At 40.2% G+C, this 25,198-nt stretch overlaps 2 protein-coding genes across 3 annotated transcripts; both read left to right on the forward strand.

The window, feature by feature from the left end:
* Positions 1-5,969: 5,969 nt before the first annotated feature.
* Positions 5,970-18,242, forward strand: LOC124041017 (claudin-10-like). Of its 2 annotated transcripts, none has more exons than XM_046359430.1 (5): positions 5,970-6,392; positions 16,892-17,053; positions 17,132-17,213; positions 17,319-17,423; positions 17,616-18,242. In XM_046359430.1, the coding sequence occupies exons 1-5, from the start codon at positions 6,179-6,181 to the stop codon at positions 17,770-17,772; spliced, it is 720 nt and encodes a 239-aa protein (XP_046215386.1). In that variant the 5' UTR covers positions 5,970-6,178; the 3' UTR covers positions 17,773-18,242. The 2 variants fall into 2 exon arrangements, with proteins under 2 accessions (XP_046215386.1, XP_046214531.1); XM_046358575.1 differs by lacking the exon at positions 5,970-6,392 and adding an exon at positions 8,635-9,533.
* A 4,183-nt stretch (positions 18,243-22,425) lies between these two features.
* On the forward strand, positions 22,426-24,154 carry LOC124040187 (claudin-10-like). The gene is made up of 5 exons (XM_046357551.1): positions 22,426-22,795; positions 23,009-23,170; positions 23,262-23,343; positions 23,508-23,615; positions 23,729-24,154. Exons 1-5 carry the CDS (start codon positions 22,564-22,566, stop codon positions 23,928-23,930), a joined length of 786 nt encoding a protein of 261 aa, XP_046213507.1. The 5' UTR covers positions 22,426-22,563; the 3' UTR covers positions 23,931-24,154.
* The last annotated feature ends 1,044 nt before the right edge of the window (positions 24,155-25,198 follow it).

Genomic DNA, 25,198 nt, shown 5'->3' on the forward strand with positions numbered 1-25,198 from the left:
AGATCTGGTTTATGGTTACAACAGATGTGGTTTGTGGTTATAACAGATGTGGTTTGTGGTTACAATAGATGTGGTTTGTGGTCATAACAGATGTGGTTTGTGGTCATAACAGATCTGGTTTATGGTTACAACAGATCTGGTTTGTGGTTATAACAGATGTGGTTTGTGGTTACAATAGATGTGGTTTGTGGTTATAGCAGATGTGGTTTGTGGTCATAACAGATGTGGTTTGTGGTTACAACAGATGTGGTTTGTGGTCATAACAGATGTGGTTTGTGGTTACAACAGATGTGGTTTTTGGTCATAACAGATGTGGTTTGTGGTTACACAGATGTGGTTTGTGGTCATAACAGATCTGGTTTGTGGTTATAACAGATGTGGTTTGTGGTTACAATAGATGTGGTTTGTGGTTATAGCAGATGTGGTTTGTGGTCATAACAGATCTGGTTTGTGGTTATAACAGATGTGGTTTGTGGTTACAACAGATGTGGTTTGTGGTCATAACAGATCTGGTTTGTGGTTATAACAGATGTGGTTTGTGGTTACAACAGATGTGGTTTGTGGTCATAACAGATGTGGTTTGTGGTCATAACAGATCTGGTTTGTGGTTACAACAGATGTGGTTTGTGGTCATAACAGATGTGGTTTGTGGTTATAACAGATGTGGTTTGTGGTTACAATAGATGTGGTTTGTGGTTATAGCAGATGTGGTTTGTGGTCATAACAGATGTGGTTTGTGGTTACAACAGATGTGGTTTGTGGTCATAACAGATGTGGTTTGTGGTTACAACAGATGTGGTTTTTGGTCATAACAGATGTGGTTTGTGGTTACACAGATGTGGTTTGTGGTCATAACAGATCTGGTTTGTGGTTACAACAGATGTGGTTTGTGGTCATAACAGATCTGGTTTGTGGTTATAACAGATGTGGTTTGTGGTTACAATAGATGTGGTTTGTGGTTATAGCAGATGTGGTTTGTGGTCATAACAGATCTGGTTTATGGTTACAACAGATGTGGTTTTTGGTCGTAACAGATCTGGTTTGTGGTTACAACAGATGTGGTTTGTGGTCATAACAGATCTGGTTTGTGGTTATAACAGATGTGGTTTGTGGTTACAACAGATGTGGTTTGTGGTTATACAGATGTGGTTTGTGGTTATAACAGATGTGGTTTGTGGTTACAACAGATGTGGTTTGTGGTTATACAGATGTGGTTTGTGGTCATAACAGATCTGGTTTGTGGTTATAACAGATGTGGTTTGTGGTTACAACAGATGTGGTTTGTGGTCATACTGTGTCCGTGAAGAAAGTATATTATTGACATGGCCTGGCCCCTTACCAATTGGATTGAAGTCAAAAAAGCGAACAGGGGTGTAGAGGATCGCGGTCAACATGCAGTTGTGGAGGCTGGACTGAGCTCACCAGGTTCTTGAAGAACATAAGTCTATGCAGGAAGGCAAATATGATGGTGGCACCTGTCAAGCCTACATACCAACAAAAAAAGGTGAAATAACCACACCAGGAGAGTGGAGTAATACTTTTCCATCTTCCTGCTCCAGGTAGGTCAGCTGTAGACTTCACTGTACCATTGTTGGGCCTGAAAACAAAAAATGGGGCTAGATTCCACATCAATCTCTCCCTCAGTGATTCACTTTTTATTCTCTAAGGTTGAGCTGCCAATAGTTGACTATGGACTGTGAACACAGGTTGAGTGGGAAACTGAAGAGGTGAGTAGTCATGGGAAGACAATCACATCAGACCTGAGAGCAATCCAAAACTAGAAGACAAGAAAAGCACTCCTATCTTTTCTAGCAGCTGAGGCCCTGTAAACACAGAGTATAGACACTGGGCCTTGAAGGCCTTGGGCTCCAGCCAAAGCCTGGGGATGTGCTCAGTGAATGGCTGGGTTGTGCGGAGTCAATGGCAAACAAAGGGAGCTGCGTTCACTGTGACTCACCTTCGTAAACACCCAAGGAAAGGTCAAGGTCCAGCTGCAGAGTGGCACTGCTGCCATTGAGGATGGGCTCTGTCACATTGAGGCGCTCCTGTTCAGAGGCTCTGCCCGGCACAAAGGAATCAAACCCACAAGGACAAATAAACACCAATTCCATCAATAGAAAGCAGGAAGCTGGGGTAGAGTACAAAGCAATATGTTCCTGATCCGGGATACAGGGTCAACCTGAATGACAACACATCATCAACGTAAAGAAATAACATTGATCTGTTGTATTTAAGAAAAAGAATCATGACTTCTCACAAGGTTCCGACTTCAGACCAATTATTTCATTAATTTCTAAGCAAACATGTTATAAATGTTCAGAAAGTTAATATTATTTTGTTCAGCAACTGAACATAGGTTTTCACTGATTCAAAACATTTCTCACCAGTAAGCCAGCCACCAGCCCTTGAGAATATATATTTTTGATATATATTTGATCTAGAAAATACATATGAAAATCACTTTCACATTATAGTAGTTATAATAATTATTCTCTTACTTTAGACTATTTTTGAAAATGCTAAATATATAGCTACCCCAATTTAAAAAAAAAGAGTAATATATATATATATATATATATATATATAGAACAGTAAAATAGCCTGAATATGTTCTAGTGTCACATGCAGAGCCATTGACAGGAGATTGAGAAAAACCGGGGCCAGGAGAACCAGGATGTTAGCACCTGCTAATGGGCTAAAATACACCCACATAGTCATGCAAATCATTGAGTTACTCTTTATATGTAGGCCGAGTGTGAAGGTAGACAAACTGAGAATATATACTGCCCTCCAGTGGGAGCAAAGAGGAAGTAGCAGACAGAAGTTTTTACCTTGTAAAGAACACCGTGTTCAACTAAACAGCTCTCATTGGTTTGATACAGACCGTTTCTGTTCCAAATGGCACCATTTTCACCATTTAGTGCACTACTTTTGACCAGAGGTATTTCATATTTAGTGCACTACTTTTGACCAGAGGTATTTCCTATTTAGTGCACTACTTTTGACCAGAGGTATTTCCTATTTAGTGCAATACTTTTGACCAGAGGTATTTCCTATTTAGTGCACTACTTTTGACCAGAGGAATTTCCTATTTAGTGCACTACTTTTGACCAGAGGTATTTCCTATTTAGTGCACTACTTTTGACCAGAGGAATTTCCTATTTAGTGCACTACTTTTGACCAGAGGTATTTCCTATTTAGTGCACTACTTTTGACCAGAGGTATTTCCTATTTAGTGCACTACTTTTGACCAGAGGTATTTCCTATTTAGTGCAATACTTTTGACCAGAGGAATTTCCTATTTAGTGCACTACTTTTGACCAGAGGTATTTCCTATTTAGTGCAATTCTTTTGACCAGAGCTCCATGGGCAATAAAGGGAAAGGGTGCCATTTCAGGAAGCTACCGCTGAGATATAATCCTCTTTAATTATTCTGACAAACAAGACAGAACAGGAAGCTGTGTGCTCTCCCAGGGGATCAGACAGGACATGTGTGGGGGATGGTGTCTACAGTACACTGTCACCCACCTCTGGGTGGTCCACAAGTTCTCACACCCCTTGACTTTTTACACATTTTGTTACGCTACAGCTTGAATTCAAAATGGTCGACACATAATACCCCATAGTGTCATAGTGGAATGATGCTTTTAGAATTTTTGACAAGTTTTTACAAACTCTTTAATATGGCAATCCTAAAAAAAGAAATCAGGAGTAAAAGTCACATAATAAGTTGCATGGACTCTCTGTGTGCAATAATAGTGATTTTAATAGTGTTATAATAGTGTTTAACATCTCTGTACCCCACATACAATTAGGTCCCTCAGTCAAGCAATGAATTTGAAACACAGATTCAACCTCAAAGAGCAGGGCAGTTTTCCAATTACTGGTAGAAAAACTATTTGTGTAAAAAACAACAACATTGAATATCCCTTGGTGAAGTTATTAATTACACTTTGGATGTGTATCAATACACCCTGTCACTACAAAGATACCGGTAGGTGTCCTTCGTAACTTAGTTGCTGGAGAGGAAGGAAACCGCTCAGGGATTTCAACATGCCAATGGTGACTTAAACAGTTATAGAGTTGAATGGCTGTGAGAAGAGAAAACTGAGGATGGATCAACAACATTGTAATTGACAGAGGGAAAAGAAGGAAGCATGTACAGAATACAACTATTCCAAAACATGCATCCTGTTTGAAACAAGGCACTAAAGTAAAACTGCAAACAATTTAGCAAAGAAATTAACTTTATGTCCTGAATACAACGCATTATGTTTGGGGCAAATCCAAAACAACTGTAGCTCAGTTGGTAGAGCATGGTGCTTGTAACGCCAGGGTAGTGGGTTCGATTCCCGGGACCACCCATATGTAGAATGTATGCACACATGACTGTAAGTAGCTTTGGATAAAAGCTAAATGGCATATATATTCATAATTTCAAGCATGGTGGTAGATACATCATGGATACATCATGTTATGGGTATGCTTGTCATCGGTAAGGACTAGGGAGATCTTTAGGATAAAAATAAACATAATAGAGCTGAGCACAGGCAAAATCCTAGAGTTTGCTTTCCAACAGACACTGGGAGACAAATTCACCGAAGCCAAATATACACCGGAGTTGCTTACCAAGATAATATTGAATGTTCCTGAGTGGCCTAGTTACAATTTTGAATTAAATCAGCTTGAAACGCCATGGAAAGACTTGAACATGGCTGTGATCAACAACTAACTTGACAGAGCTTGAATAATTTTTATAAAAGAGTACTGTGAAAATATTGTACAATCCAGGTGTGTAAAGCTCTCAGAGACTTAACCAGAAAGACACACAGCTGTAATCACTGCCAAATGTAATGGATTGTCTCAGGGGTGTGAATACTTATTTAAATTAGATAAATGTATTTCATTTGAAATGCATTTGCAAAAATGTCTGAATACGTGTTTTCACTTTGTCATTATAGGTTATTGTGTGTAGATGGGTAAAACATATTTAATCCATTTAGAATTCAAGCTGTAACACAACAACATGTGGAATAAGTCAAGGTGTTAAGGTATGAACGCAGCTTTATTTTCCACAGGCTTGAACTTAACAATTAACAGGTGGATTAGCAGATCTCCTAACCCTGTCCCCCGCTCTAACCAGCTTCCCCTCCTAGCTAGTTGTAGCCACAATAATGTACGCTAAGTGGCAAATAAAGCATCAATCAATCACATTTATTTATAAAGTCCTTTTTGCATGAGACAATGTCACAAAGTGCTATACAGAAGCTCAACCTAAAAGCCCAAACTGCAAACAATGCAGTTTTAGAAGCCCGGTGGCTAGGAAAAACTCCCTAGAAAGGCAGGAACCTAGGAAGAAACCTAGAGAGGAACCAGGCTCTGAGGGGTGGCCAGTCATCTTCTGTCTGTGCCGGGTGGAGATTATAACAGAACATGGCCAAGATGTTCAAACTTTCACACATGACCAGCAGGGTCAAATAAAGTATCACTGCAAACATTCTCACTGCATTCAATAGTATTGGGGTGAAGTACTCTAGGTAAGATGAGTATAGGTTAAAGGTCAAATACATTGAGATAAGGTCGAGTTCAGATGTAAATACACAAAAAAGGAGATTACTCTTTGGGACAACTGCTGCGGTACGTGTCTACAGCTTCCTGTTTCCTGTTCCAGAACACATTTTTTTTTTGGGGGGGGGGGAACTTTGTGTCACACATGTACATTGTACAATATTGAGTTTATAGCACATCCAAAGTTTCTCTAAGGTAAAAAATATATATATTTTTATCGTAAGTTGGCCAACTCTGTAAACAGGAATAGTTGAACTAGTAACTGAACTTTGTCACATTGCTGATTGTCTTATGGCTTACTGATTAGTCCTTTATTTCTTTAATGTTAATATGACACTAGACCAAATCTGGTGAGCACAAAAGATACAAAAAAGGAAAACCTCTTCAAATGCTGCCTGAATAACTAACTGTCAGTTGACTTCATTTACTCTTTCACTCTGTCCATCCCTCTGCTCAGTAAATGGTGCGAGACTAGATGTCCTCAGTGTAAATCATCTCTGATGAACACATGTCCCTTGTGTAATTTGCTCGCGTGGGCATTTCATTTCTTCTCATTTTTTAATCTGCTGAAAGACTTTGAAAAAAACCTTTAAATTCACCCTTTTCCAAAATGTCAGGCATCCAGATCTTCGCTTTCCTGGGCGGCCTGGTTGGGCTTGGTGCCACCTTCTGCGCCACTTTGTCCAACGAATGGAGGACCACCAGCAGAGCCTCCTCTGTCATCACGGCCACATGGGTCCTCCAGGGACTGTGGAATAACTGTGCTGGAAACGCCATTGGAGCCCTGCACTGCAGACCACACCACACTATCTTCAAACTGGAAGGTAGGGTGAGGAGGGTCCCTCCATCCACACCACACAGAGATCATGTAAGGTGACAACCAACAAGGGACTGACCTGTGGCATTATTTTATGCAGGTTGACTAAATGAAAAACATCCTGGTTCACAGAATGAAAAACATCTTGGTTCACAGAATGAAAAACATCTTGGTTCACAGAATGAAAAACATCTTGGTTCACAGAATGAAAAACATCTTGGTTCACAGAATGAAAAACATCTAGATTCACAGAATGAAAAACATCTAGATTCACAGAATGAAAAACATCTTGGTTCACAGAATGAAAAACATCTTGGTTCACAGAATGAAAAACATCTTGGTTCACAGAATGAAAAACATCCTGGTTCACAGAATGAAAAACATCTTGGTTCACAGAATGAAAAATATCTTGGTTCACAGAATGAAAAACATCTTGGTTCACAGAATGAAAAACATCCTGGTTCACAGAATGAAAAACATCCTGGTTCACAGAATGAAAAACATCCTGGTTCACGAGTATTCTTTCTTTACTGTGTTTCATGCTCCTGTCTTATCAGTATGATCTTACTGTGCAAAAGTTGTTAAGTACATTAAATTGAATTGACTGACAATCATATGATACATGCATAATATGCATTTTATTCATTAATAAACTGCACCTACAGGTGATGTGCACTACAAAAAGAAGAAACTAAAATGAAACAGCAACATTTTGTAGCACAAAACTGCAACATTCGTATATCCAATAGTCCTTGTCCATTTGTAGATATGTTCTTAAATATCCTTTATTCACGAGTATGTTTTAATGCCACTGATTTTGTGAATGCAAATTGTCAGATAAAAATGCATTATCTTGTGGAAAATATTTTGGAGGGTATCAGATCATTGCATTTGGAGCATGTTGTTCTTCGTTGACAGAAAGTATTTTGACAGTTGTTACAGTTTGTTAAATTTGTTAAATATAATTTACCACTAGTGGATTTGATCACATTGTGGAATTTTAAATCAAATCTATAAGAACAATTAATGTTCTTACATATTTTGGTTCCAGGTGATGACACAGCATTTTGCCATGGCCAATGTGTAATCCTCAGGAAAGACTGAGAGAGCAGGCAGTACACGTACTGAATCACAGTGGCTCCTGTATGAGGCACGTGCCAGTGTACAGGACAACATGTAAAAATAGAGACATAGCTCTGTCAAATGCAGTGGCCATTATAGGCTTAGTTGAGAAGAACTAGTAATTGTAGTTATAACATTACTGAGATATATTATTCAGCTGCGTTCAATCTCTTCTGAGGACATTGAAAAGGGAACTGACACATTACATTACATTACATTTAAGTCATTTAGCAGACGCTCTTATCCAGAGCGACTTACACCATGATATCTCTCTGTTGTCCCAAAGTACAGAGGCTATAAAGGATACATTCCCAGTGACACAGGCAATCATCATATGCCAATTTTCTGGATCATTACTTTGGAAACGCTGACTTAAGAAATGTAGCGCTTTTTGATACTGCATTTTTTTGGGCTGCATTCTGTGCATGTCAAGGTCACGTTGATCTCTCAAAACTCCCTCATGTGGTGGTGTTTGAAACTGTGCGCATGTACAATAGTTTACCACTAGATGGGCCACTAACGTAACTAAAAAAAAGTTAGGAAGAAAGTATTCCTTCTGTATCCCTATGTACTATAGTATCTATGACTATGTATAGACATTTGTTTTTGTTTTGTTAACTAGTTCCTTCCTGTTATGTGAACTAGTTATTTCCTGTTTTGGTAACTAGTTCCTTCCTGTTATGTGAACTAGTTATTTCCTGTTTTGGTAAATAGTTCCTTCCTGTTATGTGAAGTAGTTACTTCCTGTTATGTTAACTAGTCCTTCCTGTTTTGTTAACTAGTTCCTTCATGTTATGTTAAATAGTTATTTCCTGTTATGTTAACTCGTTCCTTCCTGTTTTGTTAACTAGTACGTTCCTGTTATGTGTAACTAGTTCCTTCCTGTTTTCTCAACTAGTTCCTTCGCATTGTTTGTCAAATCAGATGTGATGATACTTCATTTTTAACTACCATGTCATTGAATATAATATGCCATTTAGCAGACGCTTTTATCCAAAGCGACTTACAGTCATGTGTGCATACATTCTACGTATGGGTGGTCCCGGGAATTGAACCCACTACCCTGGCGTTACAAGCACCATGCTCTACCAACTGAGCTACAGAAGGACCACTGACATCTCTCTCTCTATGTCTCTTTCTCTCTCTCTCTGAAGCATCAGTCCATGGTGCAGGTTAATGAGTGATCAGTATTATTCTACTTTTAACCTTCGGCCACATTTTCTTGTTATTTAATACTTAATAACTCCCCTATGAGCAGGTTGTTACGACAACAGAGTCGAAAGTGTCTGTATCATGTCCCCCATGCTAAATGTGATGATCCCCTTTGAGATGTGCAGGCTGGTTGTGCTACGTCATATCAGTTATAGCCCTATCAGTTCGAAATCTTCTGAATCACGTATATTTATCCTCTTGTTATGTGAGGTATATATGAAGTCATCATGACATATTTTGACACATCATGACAGTGCATCCTCCACCTTTGACCTTTCTGTACAGTTAACCCCCATCAACTCTATCACAGTGAGTGATGTGTGTGAAGTGAGGGGGTGAAGGAAGCTAGATACCATTGGTCAGTCATTGACAATTAGGGCTAAACCCCTCCTTGATGAATAGGAAACATTCCAGAACATATTAACCATCAATCCCACCATGGCCATTTAACCTGAGTTACTGCTCCAGAGCCCATGCCTGAGATTGTCTTCAACAAGCTTCATTGGCCAGTGGACCGTCAGTCACATCGCTACTTTTCCGTGACCTCTGAATTTCTCACCAACTTCAGTAGTAAGCGCTGGTGTACTGTACACAATGAGTGACATGGTGACAGAGATTTTGGCCTTTATTCTGACCACATCTGGCTGGGTCCTGATCTCCTCCACCATACCCACGGATTACTGGAAGGTGTCCTCTCTGGATGGCACAGTCATCACCACAGCTACCTACTGGTCCAACCTGTGGAAGGCATGTGTCACTGATTCAACAGGAGTCTCCAACTGCAAGGACTTTCCATCTATGCTGGCACTGGACGGTCTGCTCAAAGTAACTTTTTTGTCATTGTGTGTTATAGTTTCTGTTTAGCAACATCGGCCTACTGGTTTACTTGTCTAATGTCCTACTGGCCTACTGGTCTATTGGTAGTGGTGTAAAGTACTTGAGTAAAAATACTTTAGTATTACTTAAGTTGTTTTTTGGGGTATCTGTACTTTGCTATTAATATTTTTGACAACTTTTTACTTCACTACATTCCTAAAGGACATTATGTAGTTTTTACTGTAATATATTTTCCATGACACCCTAAAGTACTCATTCATTTTAATGCTAATGCTAAGCTGGACAGGAACATTTTCTAATTCACACACTTATCAAGAGAACATCCCTGGTCATCCCTACTGCCCCTGATCTGACAGAGTCACTAAACACAAATGCTTCATATGTGAATCATATTTTAGAGTTTAGAGTTAGAGTTGGAGTGTTGGAGTGTTTAATGTAAGGAATTTGAAATTATTTATATTTGTATTTAAGTACATTTTAGCAAATACATTTACGTTCAATACTTAAGTATATTTAAAAGCAAATACTTTTAGACTTTTACTCAAGTAGTATTTTACTGGGTGACTCCCTTTTACTTGAGTCATTTTCTATTAAAACCTCTTGGAACTCCTTCTCCTGGATCCGGGAGAATTGTCATCAACTGACACTAATTAGCATAATGCAACGGACAAAAAATATTACTAGAAAATATTAATATTCATGAAATCACAAGTGAAATATATTGAAACACAGCTTAGCCTTTTGTTAATCACCATGTCATCTCAGATTTTGAAATTATGCTTTACAGCCAAAGCAAGACAAGCATTTGTGTAAGTTTATTGATAGCCTAGCATAGCATTATGCCTAGCTAGCAGCAGGCAGCTTGGTCACTAAAATCAGAAAAGCAATCAATTTAAATTGTTTACCTTTGATGAGCTTCGGATGTTTTCACAAGACTCCCAGTTAGACAGCAAATGTTCATTTTGTCCCATAAAGATTATTTTTATAGCCGAAACACCTCCGTTTGTACTTCACGTTTGGTTGAGAAATCCACCGGAAACTGCGGTCACGACAACGCCGAAAAAAAATCAAAATTAGATACATAATATCGACAGAAACATGGAAAACGTTTTTATAATCAATCCTCAAGGTCTTTTTCAAATATCTAATCGATAATATATCAACCGGGAAAGGTGGCTTCTTAGTAGGAAAGAGAGAAACAATGGCGGCATTTGTCTTTTACACACAAAACACTCTGAGAGCCTCCAGCTGACCACTGACGCAATGTTGTCGTTCAGACTCATTTTTTGATATCTCATTCACTGCTCAATAGGGACGCATAGGAACGCAGAGCTTTCTAAATAAGAGTCCCTTCCTGACTGGATTTTTCTCAGGCTTTCGCCTGCAATATCAGTTCTGTAATACTCACAGACAATATTTTTTACAGTTTTGGAAACTTTAGAGTGTTTTCTATCCTAAGCTGTCAATTATATGTATATTCTAGCATCTTGTCCCCACAAAATAGCCTGTTTACTTTGGGAACGTTATTTTTCCAAAATGAAAATAGTGCCCACTAGTTTCAAGAGGTTTTAAGGTATCTTTACTTTTACTCAAGTTTGACAATTGGGTACTTTTTCCACCACTGCCTACTGGTCTACTGGTCTATTGGTCAACTGTCCTATAGGTCTACTGGTCTATTGGCCTACTGGTCTACTGAAATATTGGTCTACTGGCCTATTGGTCTACTGGTCTATTCGTCTACTGGCTTACTGGCCTATTGGTCTCCTGGCCTACTGTCCTACAAAACTGCAGGGACAACCCTGGTCCTGGAGGACCACTTCATGTTTTTGATTGAACCAACCTGGCTTTTTTAATCAATTTTGGTTCTTGTGAACATTACAAGTTTTGAACTTATATTTGCTATGTATTGCCTGTAGGCCTCATTGATCTGAGTTCATACAACTAGTTTTTGAGTAAAAAAAAGCATAATATATGGATTATTTTGACTATAACAAATACTCAGATGAAACATATTGTGCTATTTATCACAGACTACTTTGTGTCAAAGTTTAACAAGGACATTTGTTTTGAAACTATTTAATATATTTAAATAGTGGAACAAAATAACATATGTTGTGTTCCTGGTCAAAACAGACCAGTACGATTTTATTTGTAAAGAAAGGACATAGGCACAAAACTACACATGAAAACTTTACGATATTACAAAATGAATGTCTGAACACATTAAAGAACAACAGTAACAATAACAGTATTACTAACAATAACAAAAACAATAAAATCTTCACAATCTGTCAATCAACGGTGGTTACATTTTATGTGTTCTCATGCACATGTTGTGCAATACGTGGGGGTTGTTGCATGTGCCTTGCAAATATATGTACTACATTTATGGAACATAATGCTCATTTTGACATCTCTTGGTGCACACAGATCTCACCTCTTCCTTCTGTATCTTCTGTTTCTGGCGGCCGTAGATCTTCTGGCCCTTGTATATCGCTTCAGCTGAAGATAGTGTTGGAGGAAGGTGTTGGCACCTTTGAATGAGGGGTGCCACCATGGCTTTCTCCAACTCTTCTAGGGATAGTCTCCTCTTGAAGAATCCCTGCTTCCAGGTGGATTCACCTCCATCCACACCACAATGTCTTCATGTCTTGCATGAACTTGAAAAATTGCATCAACGTGGTGTTTTAATTTATCACATCTAAAACATATTTACATATTCAAATGAATAGAACTGACTCCATATTGTTCACAAATTCAATGAGCATTTCACCAAACAACATGTCTTATTTTTATGGTGCAGATAAAACTAATCTGGTAATAGAACAAAAAGTACATGACATAAAAAGTAACAATCAAGGTTGTCAACTCCCCCTTTGTTCCTGTTGCAATCCAGGACAGCGTTGGGCTTTCCGTCCTCCCTGGTACTCACAGCTGCATACCTGTGCAGAGTTGTCATCAGGGGAAAATTCGGGCACTAGGACACAAGAGTGTGTGTATCGGTGAAGGCAATGAGGAACAACGATCCCTGTCCTTGGTAGTGAGTAAAGGCAGGAGGTAAAGGCAGGAGGTAAAGGCAGGAAGTAAAGGCAGGAGGCCACTCAGGCTTGTTCCTTCTGACAGTCCCCACTATGATATTTTTTTGGGAGCAGCTCCTGACTAAGAGCATATGATTTGTCACGTCATGTTGTTCCCCTGGAGACCTGCAGTCATTTCCAGGACGACCCGCTTCCCCTGGAGACCTGCAGTCATTTCCAGGACCACCCGCTTCCCCTGGAGACCTGCAGTCATTTCCAGGACGACCCGCTTCCCCTGGAGACCTGCAGTCATTTCCAGGACCACCCGCTTCCCCTGGAGACCTGCAGTCATTTCCAGGACGACCCGCTTCCCCTGGAGACCTGCAGTCATTTCCAGGACGACCCGCTTCCCCTGGAGACCTGCAGTCATTTCCAGGACGACCCGCTTCCCCTGGAGACCTGCAGTCATTTCCAGGACCACCCGCTTCCCCTGGTGTAAACCTGCATATTTCAGGCGTAACGTGTCCTGGAATAACATGCTTCCCATTTCTTTATTCCATATTTAGAAGGTTTGCTTGGCATGTACTGTTAGAATGGGCAGCCTCCACAAATAGAGACCAGACGGTCATCCACTGTGATGTCTGGGCTTGGGTTATAGATGAGTGGCAAGTGCTTCACCATCTGGGCCAAACCTCTCTGATTGCTGCCAGCTTGTCTTGTTGTCAGCGGTCTGGTTTTGTATCACGGTTGTTGAAGATAACCCACCCGGGACAACACGTGAAATGTCTGGAGTGACACAGTGGCACGAAAAAATGCCCGACCAGACTATGTATCCCATAAACTGGTGGCCGATTAGTTCTGGATCTGTACACACATGACCTGGGGTGGCAGAGTAGCCTAGTGATTAGAGCGTTGGACTAGTAATTGGAAGGTTGCAAGTTCAAACCCCAGAGCTGACAAGGTACAAATCTGTCGTTCTGCCTGTTCCTAGGCTGTCATTGAAAATAAGAAAATGTTCTTAATGGACTTGCCTAGTTAAATAGAAGTAAAATAAATAAAACACACCAGTCAAAATCAAGAGACCCACGTGTGTCTGGTCTACCTCCTTCCAGTTGTCTTTGTGACTGCATCTTCCCTCCAAGTTGGTCATGTTTATCACTATAATTTTGATTGACTCTGTTAGCACAGAGCACAGTTCGAAGCAGGATGTTATGTCATCAACCCGGGATATGGCGTATCTCGTTGCCCTGGGGACACCCTGATAACATTTTTAGCCAACAGCCGACCTCTCTTCTCAGATGGGGATGAAGACCACGACAAATTCCTGTTCTTTGACCAGAATGTAACAACAATCTCAGCAGGGCGCTCTTCCTCATCAATGGATGGTTCCACATCGGTTGTCTCTTGGTCTGGATCATATTCTGTGTTGTCTTCAACTTCTGACACTTCCTCCTCTAATGCATCTTCACTGTCAGTTTCCTGACCTCTCTCCTCCTCACCAGTGTCATGATCAAAGATATGATCAAGAGCCTCACATACAGTATATCATTTGGTCATTGTGCTGCCACAGAATGAATTGTGAGCAAGGCCTCAAAAAAGCTTTATTTACCAGAGCTGCGAGAAAATGTCTATATATTATTGAAACATTGTTGCGATTGTTTGTGAGAATGCCAACAGGTGTGGTTCCCATGGGTGAAAGATTCCCGTGGGGGTTGCCATGGAAGCCAAGAAGGGGAGGCAGGTGTGTGTGTGTGCTTAAACACACATGCATGTGGGGGTCTGGGAGAGGAAGTGTGTCCATCTGATGAATGGGCATGTGCCTGAACTCAATTTGATACACTAATTGTAGTCTCACCCATTCATTTCTAATGACCGCTCATTTTTGACCAGGAACACCACAGGTGTACAAAAGTTCAATAAAACACCCCAAATTTAATGAAAATCATCAAAATGTATTTTGCGTGTTCAGATGCCCTGTGTGGACAAAGTCATGGAACCTTATGACAATCAGATTAAATGAACTACATTTTTCAGAGAGAAACCTTGTAAATTGGTCCAATTCGATCAGAACACAAGAGGAGGGTTAAGAGACAAGAAGTGCTCTTTCACGGATCCCTCCGGGACTTTCATTACACACGCCTGTCTCCCGAATCATTGATACCAGCTTGACAGAATAATGGACCATTAAGGGAGACAGCGGGAATGGTCCGTCTGACACCACTACTACTAGTCCGTCCGACACTGCCACAACTTCGGCGGGGGGTTGGTACTGTCACTGATCCCTCAGGAACTTTCATTATGCACTCTTGTCTCCCGAATCATTGAAACCAGCGTGACATGCTCATTGTGCAAATTTACTTATGCTTTCAATAAACATTGGAGAATAAATATAGCTTACACGCTGTCAACATTCTAAGCCAACCCGATTCAGTTTTGCCTTAACCAAACAGAAAATGATTGTGATTCTAATGCCCTCATTGTGTAAATATATACTTTTTGATCCAGTAGATCAAGCAATGACATCTGAATGCATTCAGTAGGCATGGGACTAGCTGTACAAACGTGTTACATGGATGGTATTAGATTTCATAGACAAAAGAGTCTGTAGACTAGCAGTGTTTCATCGTCGGTCTCAGATGAGGGTCAGTGGATCCGCCACCTCACTGTAACTGTGCCACCGTTTCAATTTCTCATTACTTGGAAAGATATAGTGCTCGGAGCTTGACAGTGCTAATAGATTTGTGGGGAAGTCACAATGCAAGTGTTCTCCCAGGGACAACTCATCTACCTTCAGAGATGTCAATGTTTAGCCTAACATCATGGGAGGCTATAAATTAGATTTACTGGGAGCCTGGGGCTGATTTTCCATGGTTGGCTAGTTTCAGGGGTTAACCACCAAGCTAATATGTGCCTGTAAATCACGTCTCAAAGGCAGCTCCAATGCCAAGACTTTGAGAACCTTAGCATAACAAATGATTGTTTTCTCATACTGAACCAATTAGTTGCTTGCACAGCCAAGCCAATTAAGGTCTTGTGATCCTGTATGGTTTGTGAGTGGAACGAGATGTGGAGGGCATTGGAGGAAATGGCTGGGGGACATTTAGCTAATGCTTAGAACCATAGACTTTGCTGACTATAGGTCTACATAAAATCAAGAAGCATTGCCTAAAGGCAGCGCAGGTCCTGGCCATTCTGCCACCCTAGGCAAGACCAAAAATGGCCTCCTCTACTAGAATATTCCAGTAAGCAAAATTAACTTGAAAAGATGTCTAAAATACTTATTTTTCCAGACTTTGAAAATACACATTTTCCGACGTCGAAATCATGTTCATTTTCGGGTTCTGAATGAAAGTTGAAAATACATTTTATAGACATGTATGTTTGGGCCAAATCAAGGCTGGTCCAGACCGGACAAAATCTGAACTAAACACAGACGACTCCACAAAAAAAGACGGACGGTTTGGACAGGACCAAAAATGTATCGTATAAAAGAAGTCAGCGTCTATTCATGCTTACTGGGGTGTAGCCTACCATGTCGGCTCGCAATGGAATTTTAGAAATGCCCATCCATGTGGTAGGCCCATCGTTTGTAAAACAGTTTGTTGCATTGGCTTTATTGGTCCTGTGCTATTGAAGCTCTGAATATCAGCTACCCAACTTGTTCAGGAGGAGTTATCCTGAACCCATTTGCAATGTGTTCACACAGTTGGAAATGCAGAAGTATTGTAGCCTGATTGTCCATTCCGTATTGTCAATTTTACTCTGACCTGTCCTGTTATTAGGATATGTTTGTTTTAACATGTGAGCACATGTTTTATTTGATTGGGCACCATTTAGATCAGGCTATTTGATCGGAGAAACCTGCACGATGTAAAAACGTTTCTGTCTCATTATAATGTCATACATTTTATCTCCAGCCTGTAGGCTACAGAAAAGGCCATATACTATTTCTACCATATGCTATATCTGCTACAGTACATGATTTATGTTGGATACGTTTTTGGGATGGTCTCTTCAACAGCACCCTGGAGAGGCGTTCTGCCTTCAACAAGGAGGGCACTGCTTATCACAGGGCGGAATCAGTGCTCACTTAAAAAGCTCATATGCCACTGGTTGAGAGAGACATTGTAATTGTTTGGGGCAGAATTATGTGAGGTTTAATGTGTTGTTGCAGGTGCTTCTTGGTCAGTTTAGATCAGAAAATGCAGCCCTCTTCAATCTGCCACCATAGGCGGATGCCTAGCTCCCTAATGAGCGGGCCGGCCCGGTCTAAAGGTGTGTAACATATATCTCACATGGTATGTGCTCTTTCTTCCAGGTTATATTCAGGCCTGCAGGGGTCTGATGATCGCTGCTGTCTGCCTGGGCTTCTTTGGTGCTGTCTTTGCCCTGGTTGGAATGAAGTGCACCAAGATTGGGGGATCAGACCAAAGCAAAGCCAGAATGGCTTGCTTCGCCGGGGTCAATTTCATACTCAGCGGTAACTTGACATGTCACAGCCGTTGATGTACAATAATGGCGTAGTATGCAGAACTGAACGTTATTTTCCTCTCTGCAGGTCTCTGCTCGTTGTCCGCATGCTCCCTGTACGCACACAGAATAACATCTGAGTTTTTTGACCCCATGTTTGTTGCTCAGAAGTGAGTAACCCATTTGACGGATAGGACCAGACATACATTGGAGTGACTCACATGATCCTGGATGAAGTAATGTTGCTGTTCATTAACCAGTCTCCTGTTTTCCAGGTATGAACTGGGAGTTGCCTTGTTCATTGGTTGGGCAGGATCTATCCTGTGTGTTCTGGGAGGGGGAATATTCTGCTTCTCCGTAGTAGATAGTTCCACTAGAAGGTGAGTCACACATCAATGATGATGTGCATACATGTAATTGACATTTGGTAAATTACATGATCAGTTTACTTCACTAAGTCTCTCTCTCTTTGTCTTTCACTCTTTCTCTCTCTCTCTCTCTCTCTCTCTCTCTCTCTCTCTCTCTCTCTCTCTCTCTCTCTCTCTCTCTCTCTCTCTCTTTCTCTCCCACAGCTCCAGTCGCACAGGCTATGCCTACGGAGGACCTGCCTCCACCTCCCATGTCTCTTCCCACCCTAGAGGGCATGCACAGCCCATGAGCCAACGGCCTCCACCCAAATACAGCAGCTCCACCAGAGCACAGCACTTTGATAAGAATGCCTATGTGTAAGGGATGATAGGGAAAATGCAGATCTTGAACAGAGGAAGACTCATCGCCACTCCAGTTAAAAGGAGAGAAAGAATGTGCTACGTGACTGGCTGGCCCATTGTGTCACAAATCACGATTGCCCAGAGAGAAATCACTGGATATTGGATCCTGGATCCTGGATCCTGCTGTCCACCTATTTATAAGGGAATTAATTTCCATTCAGAGTCGAATGGAAATCATAGCCTTTTGTTAGTTCACAGGAGATAAGCTGATATTTTTTGTCTGACATTCTCGTGGCAGAAGTTAAAGGAGCAATCTGCAGTTGCTCCATCCATTTTTGGACTTATAAATGAATGATACGTCTTGAAGAAAATAACTTATGAGTGCCTCATGTGCTTAGTTCAGCTGTCATTACCCCATCAGAACCCAGCCTCAAAACATGGTAAAAAAATATAATCTTGTTATCATTAAAGATCAGCTCTGTCTATGAATTTGGGAGTGGTTACATTTCTCCATCCTTTAGCTTTCTTTCATGCAAGAAATTAAATATATTATTAATTTGAAAAAATACAACATGTGAGAGCACACATTACAATAGAGCATCAACATGAAGCACTTTGTATACACTTGAATAGATTTAGTCTTTGACATTAAAGTGTATGAGTTGCTATTTCTCTTGAACGTCTCTTTAATTTTAAGACACTCATTAAAATGCTGTTAATCAATAATGACAAAACATTCAAACGATTTCTGGACACATCATGTTGTTGACCTACCATAACCTTTAAACTACAGTACAGTATGTACAGTACAGTATGTGTAAAAGTGCTATCCATTTACAGTAACTCATATATATTTGGTAATACATTATTTACAGTCCTATGACAGTCTTAAAATAAATACTTTAAAAAATCAACGGGTGCCTATTTCAGAGAATCATTAGGTTTTTTATTTAGCCTATAACAAAATCATGTGTTTTTTTGCTCGTTTGAATGAATCCTCTCCCCGTAAAAAGAAAAGGTAACAAAAGTAATAATCATTATTATTATGTGGTCATTGTGTATTTGATTCCCATGTATTCAGCATAACTCCCTTTGGATATGAGTGTCTGCTAAATTACAAAAATTTAAAATTATGTCACTCAATACAATTTAGTACATTTCTTACACTAAATATAGACATTCTATAATAATTGTCGTTTCGGAATGTTATATAATTAAATAAACTGATTAAACAGGCACGACTCAAAGCTGTCAGTGTTGTTGGAGCCATGCTCATTACAGTTTACAGTAAACAGATTCCACCATGGTTTCAACACAGAGCCCACATCGACACTCTCCTCTATACACATCATGTCATCCAGTCCAGAGAGACCTGATATCACAACAAGCATAGACATCCTGCAGCAGTGTCCCGAGCTCCTATAGGAGCAGTGTGGTGGGTAAGCACACTAGTGGTGCGTGGGTGATCTGTTCACCCGCACCCGCCTGCAATTATTAAGAACTCTCCTCCCCAGATATATATGAAAGGCCCGCACCCGACCCTATACCGCAAACATAGAAAATGTGCTGCAGGCTACAGTCAGAGATGGCCAAATGATTTTTTGAAGAGGGTTCAGGGTTTTAATTTTTTTGCCTAATTTAGATGTTTCTGCTGAGAATTTCCTACATTTTGTTTGTCAACTTGTCTGTAATTAGATACATGCAGCTTCTCTTCAGTCATTATATTTTGCCCTAGAGGACTAAATAAACCCTTTTGCTCGGCAGAATAATTTAATGCATCGATAGAATGAAATAAATGCTTCAATCTATATGCCATCGGTAAAGTTCCTTGTCATCTCTGCTTCTTTTGCAGAGCAAAGACTTTTGGCGACCAGGGAATTTGTACTTATTTTTTAAACACTTCTTCAAGCTAGGGTCTATTTTTCTCCACTTCCTGTCTGACTGACATGCCCAAAGTAAACTGCCTGTCACTCAGGCCCAGAAGCTAGGATATGCATATAATTGGTACAGTTGGATAGAAAACACTTTGAAGTTTGTGGAAATGTTAAAATAATGTATGAGACTATAACACAATTGATATGGTAGGAGAAAATCCAAAGAAAAACTAACCGGAATTGGGGGTTTTTGAGAGCCCATGCTCTTACAATGGAAAGCTATGGGTCCTATGCAATTCCAGCTCCATATTGCAATTCCCATGGCTTCCATTAGATGTCAACAGTCTATGTTCAAGGTTTCATGCTTGTTTCTTCCCAAATGAGGAAGGATTTTGAGTTTTGGTACTGGGAGTCAGAGTTGGAAAACAACTACCCATAACCCATAGTGGGAAAACAGGCTGCCTATGTATGGTTCTCAATCAGAGACAACGATCGACAGCTGCCTTTGATTGGGAACCATACCAGGCCAAACACATAAATACAAAACCTAGAATACACAACATAGATTGCCCACCCCAATTCACGCCCTGACCAAACTAAAACAGAGACACAAAAAAGGAACTAAGGTCAGGACGTGACACGAAGAGGACGCCCGCTTGCTAATTTTACTTTTCTATTGAACATACTTCTTTCTGTATAAAATATTATAGTTTAATTACATTTTGGAGTAGCTGAGGATTAAATAGAAACGTATTTGGACTTGTTTTAACAAAGTTTAGCGGTAGTTTTTCGGATTCCTTTCTCTGCATATTGAACGAGTGGATTACTCAAATCGATGGCACCAACAAAACTGACATTTTGGGATATAAAGAAGGATTTTATCTAACAAAACGACCATGCATGTTGTAGCTGGGACCCTTGGGATTGCAAATCAGAGGAAGATTTTCAAAAAGTAAGTGAATATTTAATTGCTATTTGTCATTTTACGAAGCCTGTGCTGGTTGAAAAATATTTTGATGTGGGGTGCTGTCCTCAAACAATCGCATGGCATGCTTTCGCTGTAAAGCCTATTGTAAATCGGACAATGCAGTTTAGATTAACAAGACTTTAAGCTTTTAACCGATATAAGACACTTCTATATACCTAGATGTTTAATATCCATCATTTTTATGATTATTTATTTGAATTGCGCACCCTCCAATTTCACCGGAAGTTGTCGACAGGTGTCCCACTGGCGCCTATCCCAGAGTTAAAGAAAGATTTTCTCTTCACAATATCTAAACGACATGAGTTTAACCGGTTTTAAGGAAATAGAAAATGACCCAAAATGTTTCTGATAAGATAACAGTGTGATCTGGATGCATATTTTATGTGGTTGAAATACTATCAGCTTTTATGATGCTGATAAAGATAACACCTCTACAGACGGTCCTTATCTGCAACAAATACATTTGGTGTATCATTTTACTGCAAGAAATGCTTAATTCAGCAGGAGTTAATATTAAGGCTATGTGAGAGGTTATAGACCTACATTCAGATTCCAGATTTCAGTTTCCATTCAACCCATCTGAACAGTAGGCTACAGTTCCCTTGAAGTGTCATAGGCCTATTTGATGTCCCAGTCCTGAATTTGTATAGCGCCTCACACTTCATAATCATCACACATAGTATTCACTGCTATCATCCTCTTTTACCACTTCAATAAATCTTTCTTAAACACTGTTTTCCTGGCCATTCCTTATCTTCATTTTCAACTCTCTATTTCACAGCTTTTCTCTTATTGAATTAAACTTAAACATTGTCCTTAATTTTTCCTCCCATTCGCAAAAGCATTTGGTGACTGGCGTGGAAGCTATTTTCAAAGGCCATTTTCTCAAAAGTGAGTTTACAAGTTTATCAACTTTCAAAGCAGAATTTATTTCCCATTATTCCTCAAATGTAGTGTATGATATACCATTTTGTAGCTCTATGTCTCTGCTTTTATCCAATGTACAAAAACATAATTTCAAATTTTCCTAATAAGACCAAATAAAGGCAGTCGTTCACATATACCATTGGAGTGAAGTTTATTATGGAAAATTCTGAACATAGTTTTTTTCCAGGTACATACTTTTATATTGTCTTTTCAGTTCTATGTATATTGCTTTGACGTCTGAGTTTTCCTTTACAAACTTCCCACATACTGTTTTCTGTCTGTATGGTTGATGCACCCAGAAAATAATGAGTTTCTATGCTAGCAAGACATAAGAAGTGGCTCCCGAGTGGCACAGCTGTCCAAGGCACTGTATTTCAGTGCTAGATGTTTCTGTACAGACCCTGGTTCGATTCCAGGCTGTATCACACCCGACCGTGAACGGGAGTCCCATAGGGCAGCATTGAAAATAAGAATTTGTTTGTAACTGACTTGATTAGTTAAGGTTGAAAAAAAGGTGATCTTTGTATGTAGTGTTTGAAATTGTATATGATTTTGATAAATGCATGTAAATAAACCTTTCGATATGCAATAGCAAGAATGGAGTCATCATTGCAGAGATTGCGGTCACCTTACTATTTTGTAAAACATACAGTACGGGCTCTTGAAACCTCTATGGAAAATCATGACGATAACATGAACACAACCTGTGTTTTTAGGCATAAACTAAACTAACTCTGTGGTGGTAGGATCCTGGATATTATACCAATAACAAACATGGCATGGGTCAGCAAACACCTTGCATCTTCTTCCATCAGTGTGGAGCATGTAGGTGTGATGATATACACAAAGACAGACTCGCCGGTGGCGAAGGGGCGGGGGTTGGTGGAGGTAGAATGTGAGCCGTCTTTCTCCACACGAGCTCACATTTGTCCCCCGATTGGGTTCTGACAGGAGCAGGCAACAGCTCTACTGCCGTCGTTCCTCCCTCCTGTCTGTTGTCTTTGCACACACAGAGGCAGCCATGAATTACAGGACAGTAGTAATGTACATGGAGATTGGCTGCTTTGTGGTCTGTGTGAGTGGATGGATCCTGGTCTGCTCTACAATGCCCACTGAGATATGGACCTGGTCTGAGGTGGAAAGCATCGTTCTGACCAGTTCAAACTACTTCTCCAACCTCTGGAAGGATTGCGTTTCTGATTCAACTGGAGTATCCGATTGCAAGGGTATCCCATCGATGTTCGGACTCAACTGTAAGTGAAGAATTCAAGTGGGTGAAGGAGTCTTTTTTTAAATTATAACAGCATGTCAAAATTATAAAACACCTGCAGTAGGTTCTTCGAGAGACAAGAGGAAACTGTACCCATGTACCATAAGGCTGTGGAACAATGGATGAGTTATTGTGCAGAAGTGAATTTAAACTATCATGACCAAACCATGACCTCCTTCCTCCTCCTCCTGGACAGGGGATATCCATATGTGCCGGGCTCTGATCATCATCTCCATTATTTTGGGATTCTTCGGGGCCATTCTGGTCCTAGTTGGAATGAAGTGCACTAAGATAGGAGGATCTGAGGTTGCAAACGCAAGAGTGACTTTTGCTGGAGGGATGAACTATCTTGTGTCTGGTAAACATTTGTATTTTTCTTGATGTTCATGTGGTTATTCTGATTGTTGGATTCCTGGGTGAAGTCTAACAGTCGAGTTGTCTTGTTCCAGGGTTGTGTTCCATGATTGCATTCTCTTATTATGGAAACAAAATAAGAGCGGAATTTCAGGATCCCAATTTCAAGGCACAAAAGTGAGTAACATTTATCAATTCTAATGTAGATAAAATGCTTAAAAAGGGGTTTAGATTTTGTATTCAGTAATATATGAAAATATTTCACAATTATTATGGTATAAGGGATGGTAAGGTGTTTACAGTGAAAATGCATGGGACAACTTCATGTCTCATTTTGACAGATTTGAAATCGGAGTAGCTGTGTACATTGGCTGGGGAGGCTCCACCCTACTGGTCATTGGAGGCCTCATTTGCAGTGTCTTTGCTGGGAAGGAAGCATGTCAATCAAGGTGTGTTTTTTTCTATGCATTTCATATAAGAAATCACATGCTCTCGATTTCAATTGATGTACATAATAAAGGGAATCTAATGATGATTCGATCTCCAATCCAACCTTTCACAGCTCAAAGAATAAACAGATGCCTGTCTACAAGCTCCCTGACGCCGACGTGGCACCTCCAGCTGAACAGACTTACAGACCGGTGTCAACAGCACTCACAGAGGGGGGAGAGAGCAGGGAGTCCAAGACCAGCAGAGTCAGCAGTGAGACTAGGAGAAGTGGGAGCAGTAGCAAGACACTCTCCAGTTTGAACGTGTATGTGTGACCTGCTCAAGTAGCCTACAGTTTGACTTAATAAGCTATTCTGTATTCTCTCCATGTTGCTGTGTAAAGCCTTAAACTGTGAGGGACTGTGAATGAATGGTTAGTGAAGTTGCAATTTAATAATAGCTCCATAGCTTATAAGTTTGACAATTGTGTACTTACATTTTTTTTATCCATTGTTAGCTTTGTATTGTTCTGCATTTTATTTGTGAATAAAAGATCACAAACAAATGATCATGTTTTTAGTCATGAAACCCTACCTAACCTAAATACTACCTAACCTCATACTTGATTTCCATTGCACCCCCATATCAATCGATTAACTTTAATCAATCATCATCAGTTTATGGTACAGCAGAGGCAAATATTGAATTTGTGATATAGACTTTAATTCACAATGAAATAGAACTGTGACTGAGCTACAGTTGTGCACTTTACACAGCCTCTGGCCCTCATTGAATGACACGCAGCTGCTGCTTACTTTTCTGCTGCCATGGCTCGACTATTGGGGGGAGGGGGGGGGATTCAACAAATGGTCCAATCAGAGTGACCCACAACTGGTGTGCCAAATATATATATATTTTTTAAACTATTTGTGGATTTGTCTATGGTCAATGACGTGAATGGGCAAAAGCGGTGAAGGAGGATCGTCCTTCTCAAATTGAACAGTAATCTGTGCTGCTTGGTCATATAGTCAACAAGGAAGCATGGTGCACCGTCCATAAAATATACAGTACCCGTCATAAGTTGGGCCACACCTACTCATTCAAGGGCTTTTTCTTTAAGAGTGAAGAATAATAGAAAGGATAAAATCCAAACTATGAAATAACACATATGGAATCATGTAGCAACAAAAAATGTTGGAAACAAATCAAAATGTATCTTAAATTTGAGATTCTTCAAAGTAGACACATTTTGCCTTGATGACAGCTTTGCACACTCTTGGCATTCTCTCAACAGACTTAATGAGGTAGTCACCTGGAAGGCTTTTCCAACAGTCTTGAAGGATTTCCCACATATGCTGAGCACTTGCTGGCTGCTTTTCCTTCACACTGTGGTCCAACTTATCCCAAACCATCTCAATTGGGTTGAGGTCAGGTGATTGTGGAGGCCAGGTAATCTGATGCAACACTCAATCACTCTCCTTCTTGGTCAAATAGCCCTTACACAACCTGGAGGTGTGTTTGGGGTCATTGTCCTGTTGAAAAATAAATTATAGTCCCACTAAGCACAAACCAGATGGGATGGTGTATTGCTGCAGAATGCTGT

The sequence above is a fragment of the Oncorhynchus gorbuscha genome, linkage group LG01 (genome assembly GCF_021184085.1).
Source record: "Oncorhynchus gorbuscha isolate QuinsamMale2020 ecotype Even-year linkage group LG01, OgorEven_v1.0, whole genome shotgun sequence".
Classification (NCBI taxonomy): Eukaryota; Metazoa; Chordata; class Actinopteri; order Salmoniformes; family Salmonidae; genus Oncorhynchus; species Oncorhynchus gorbuscha.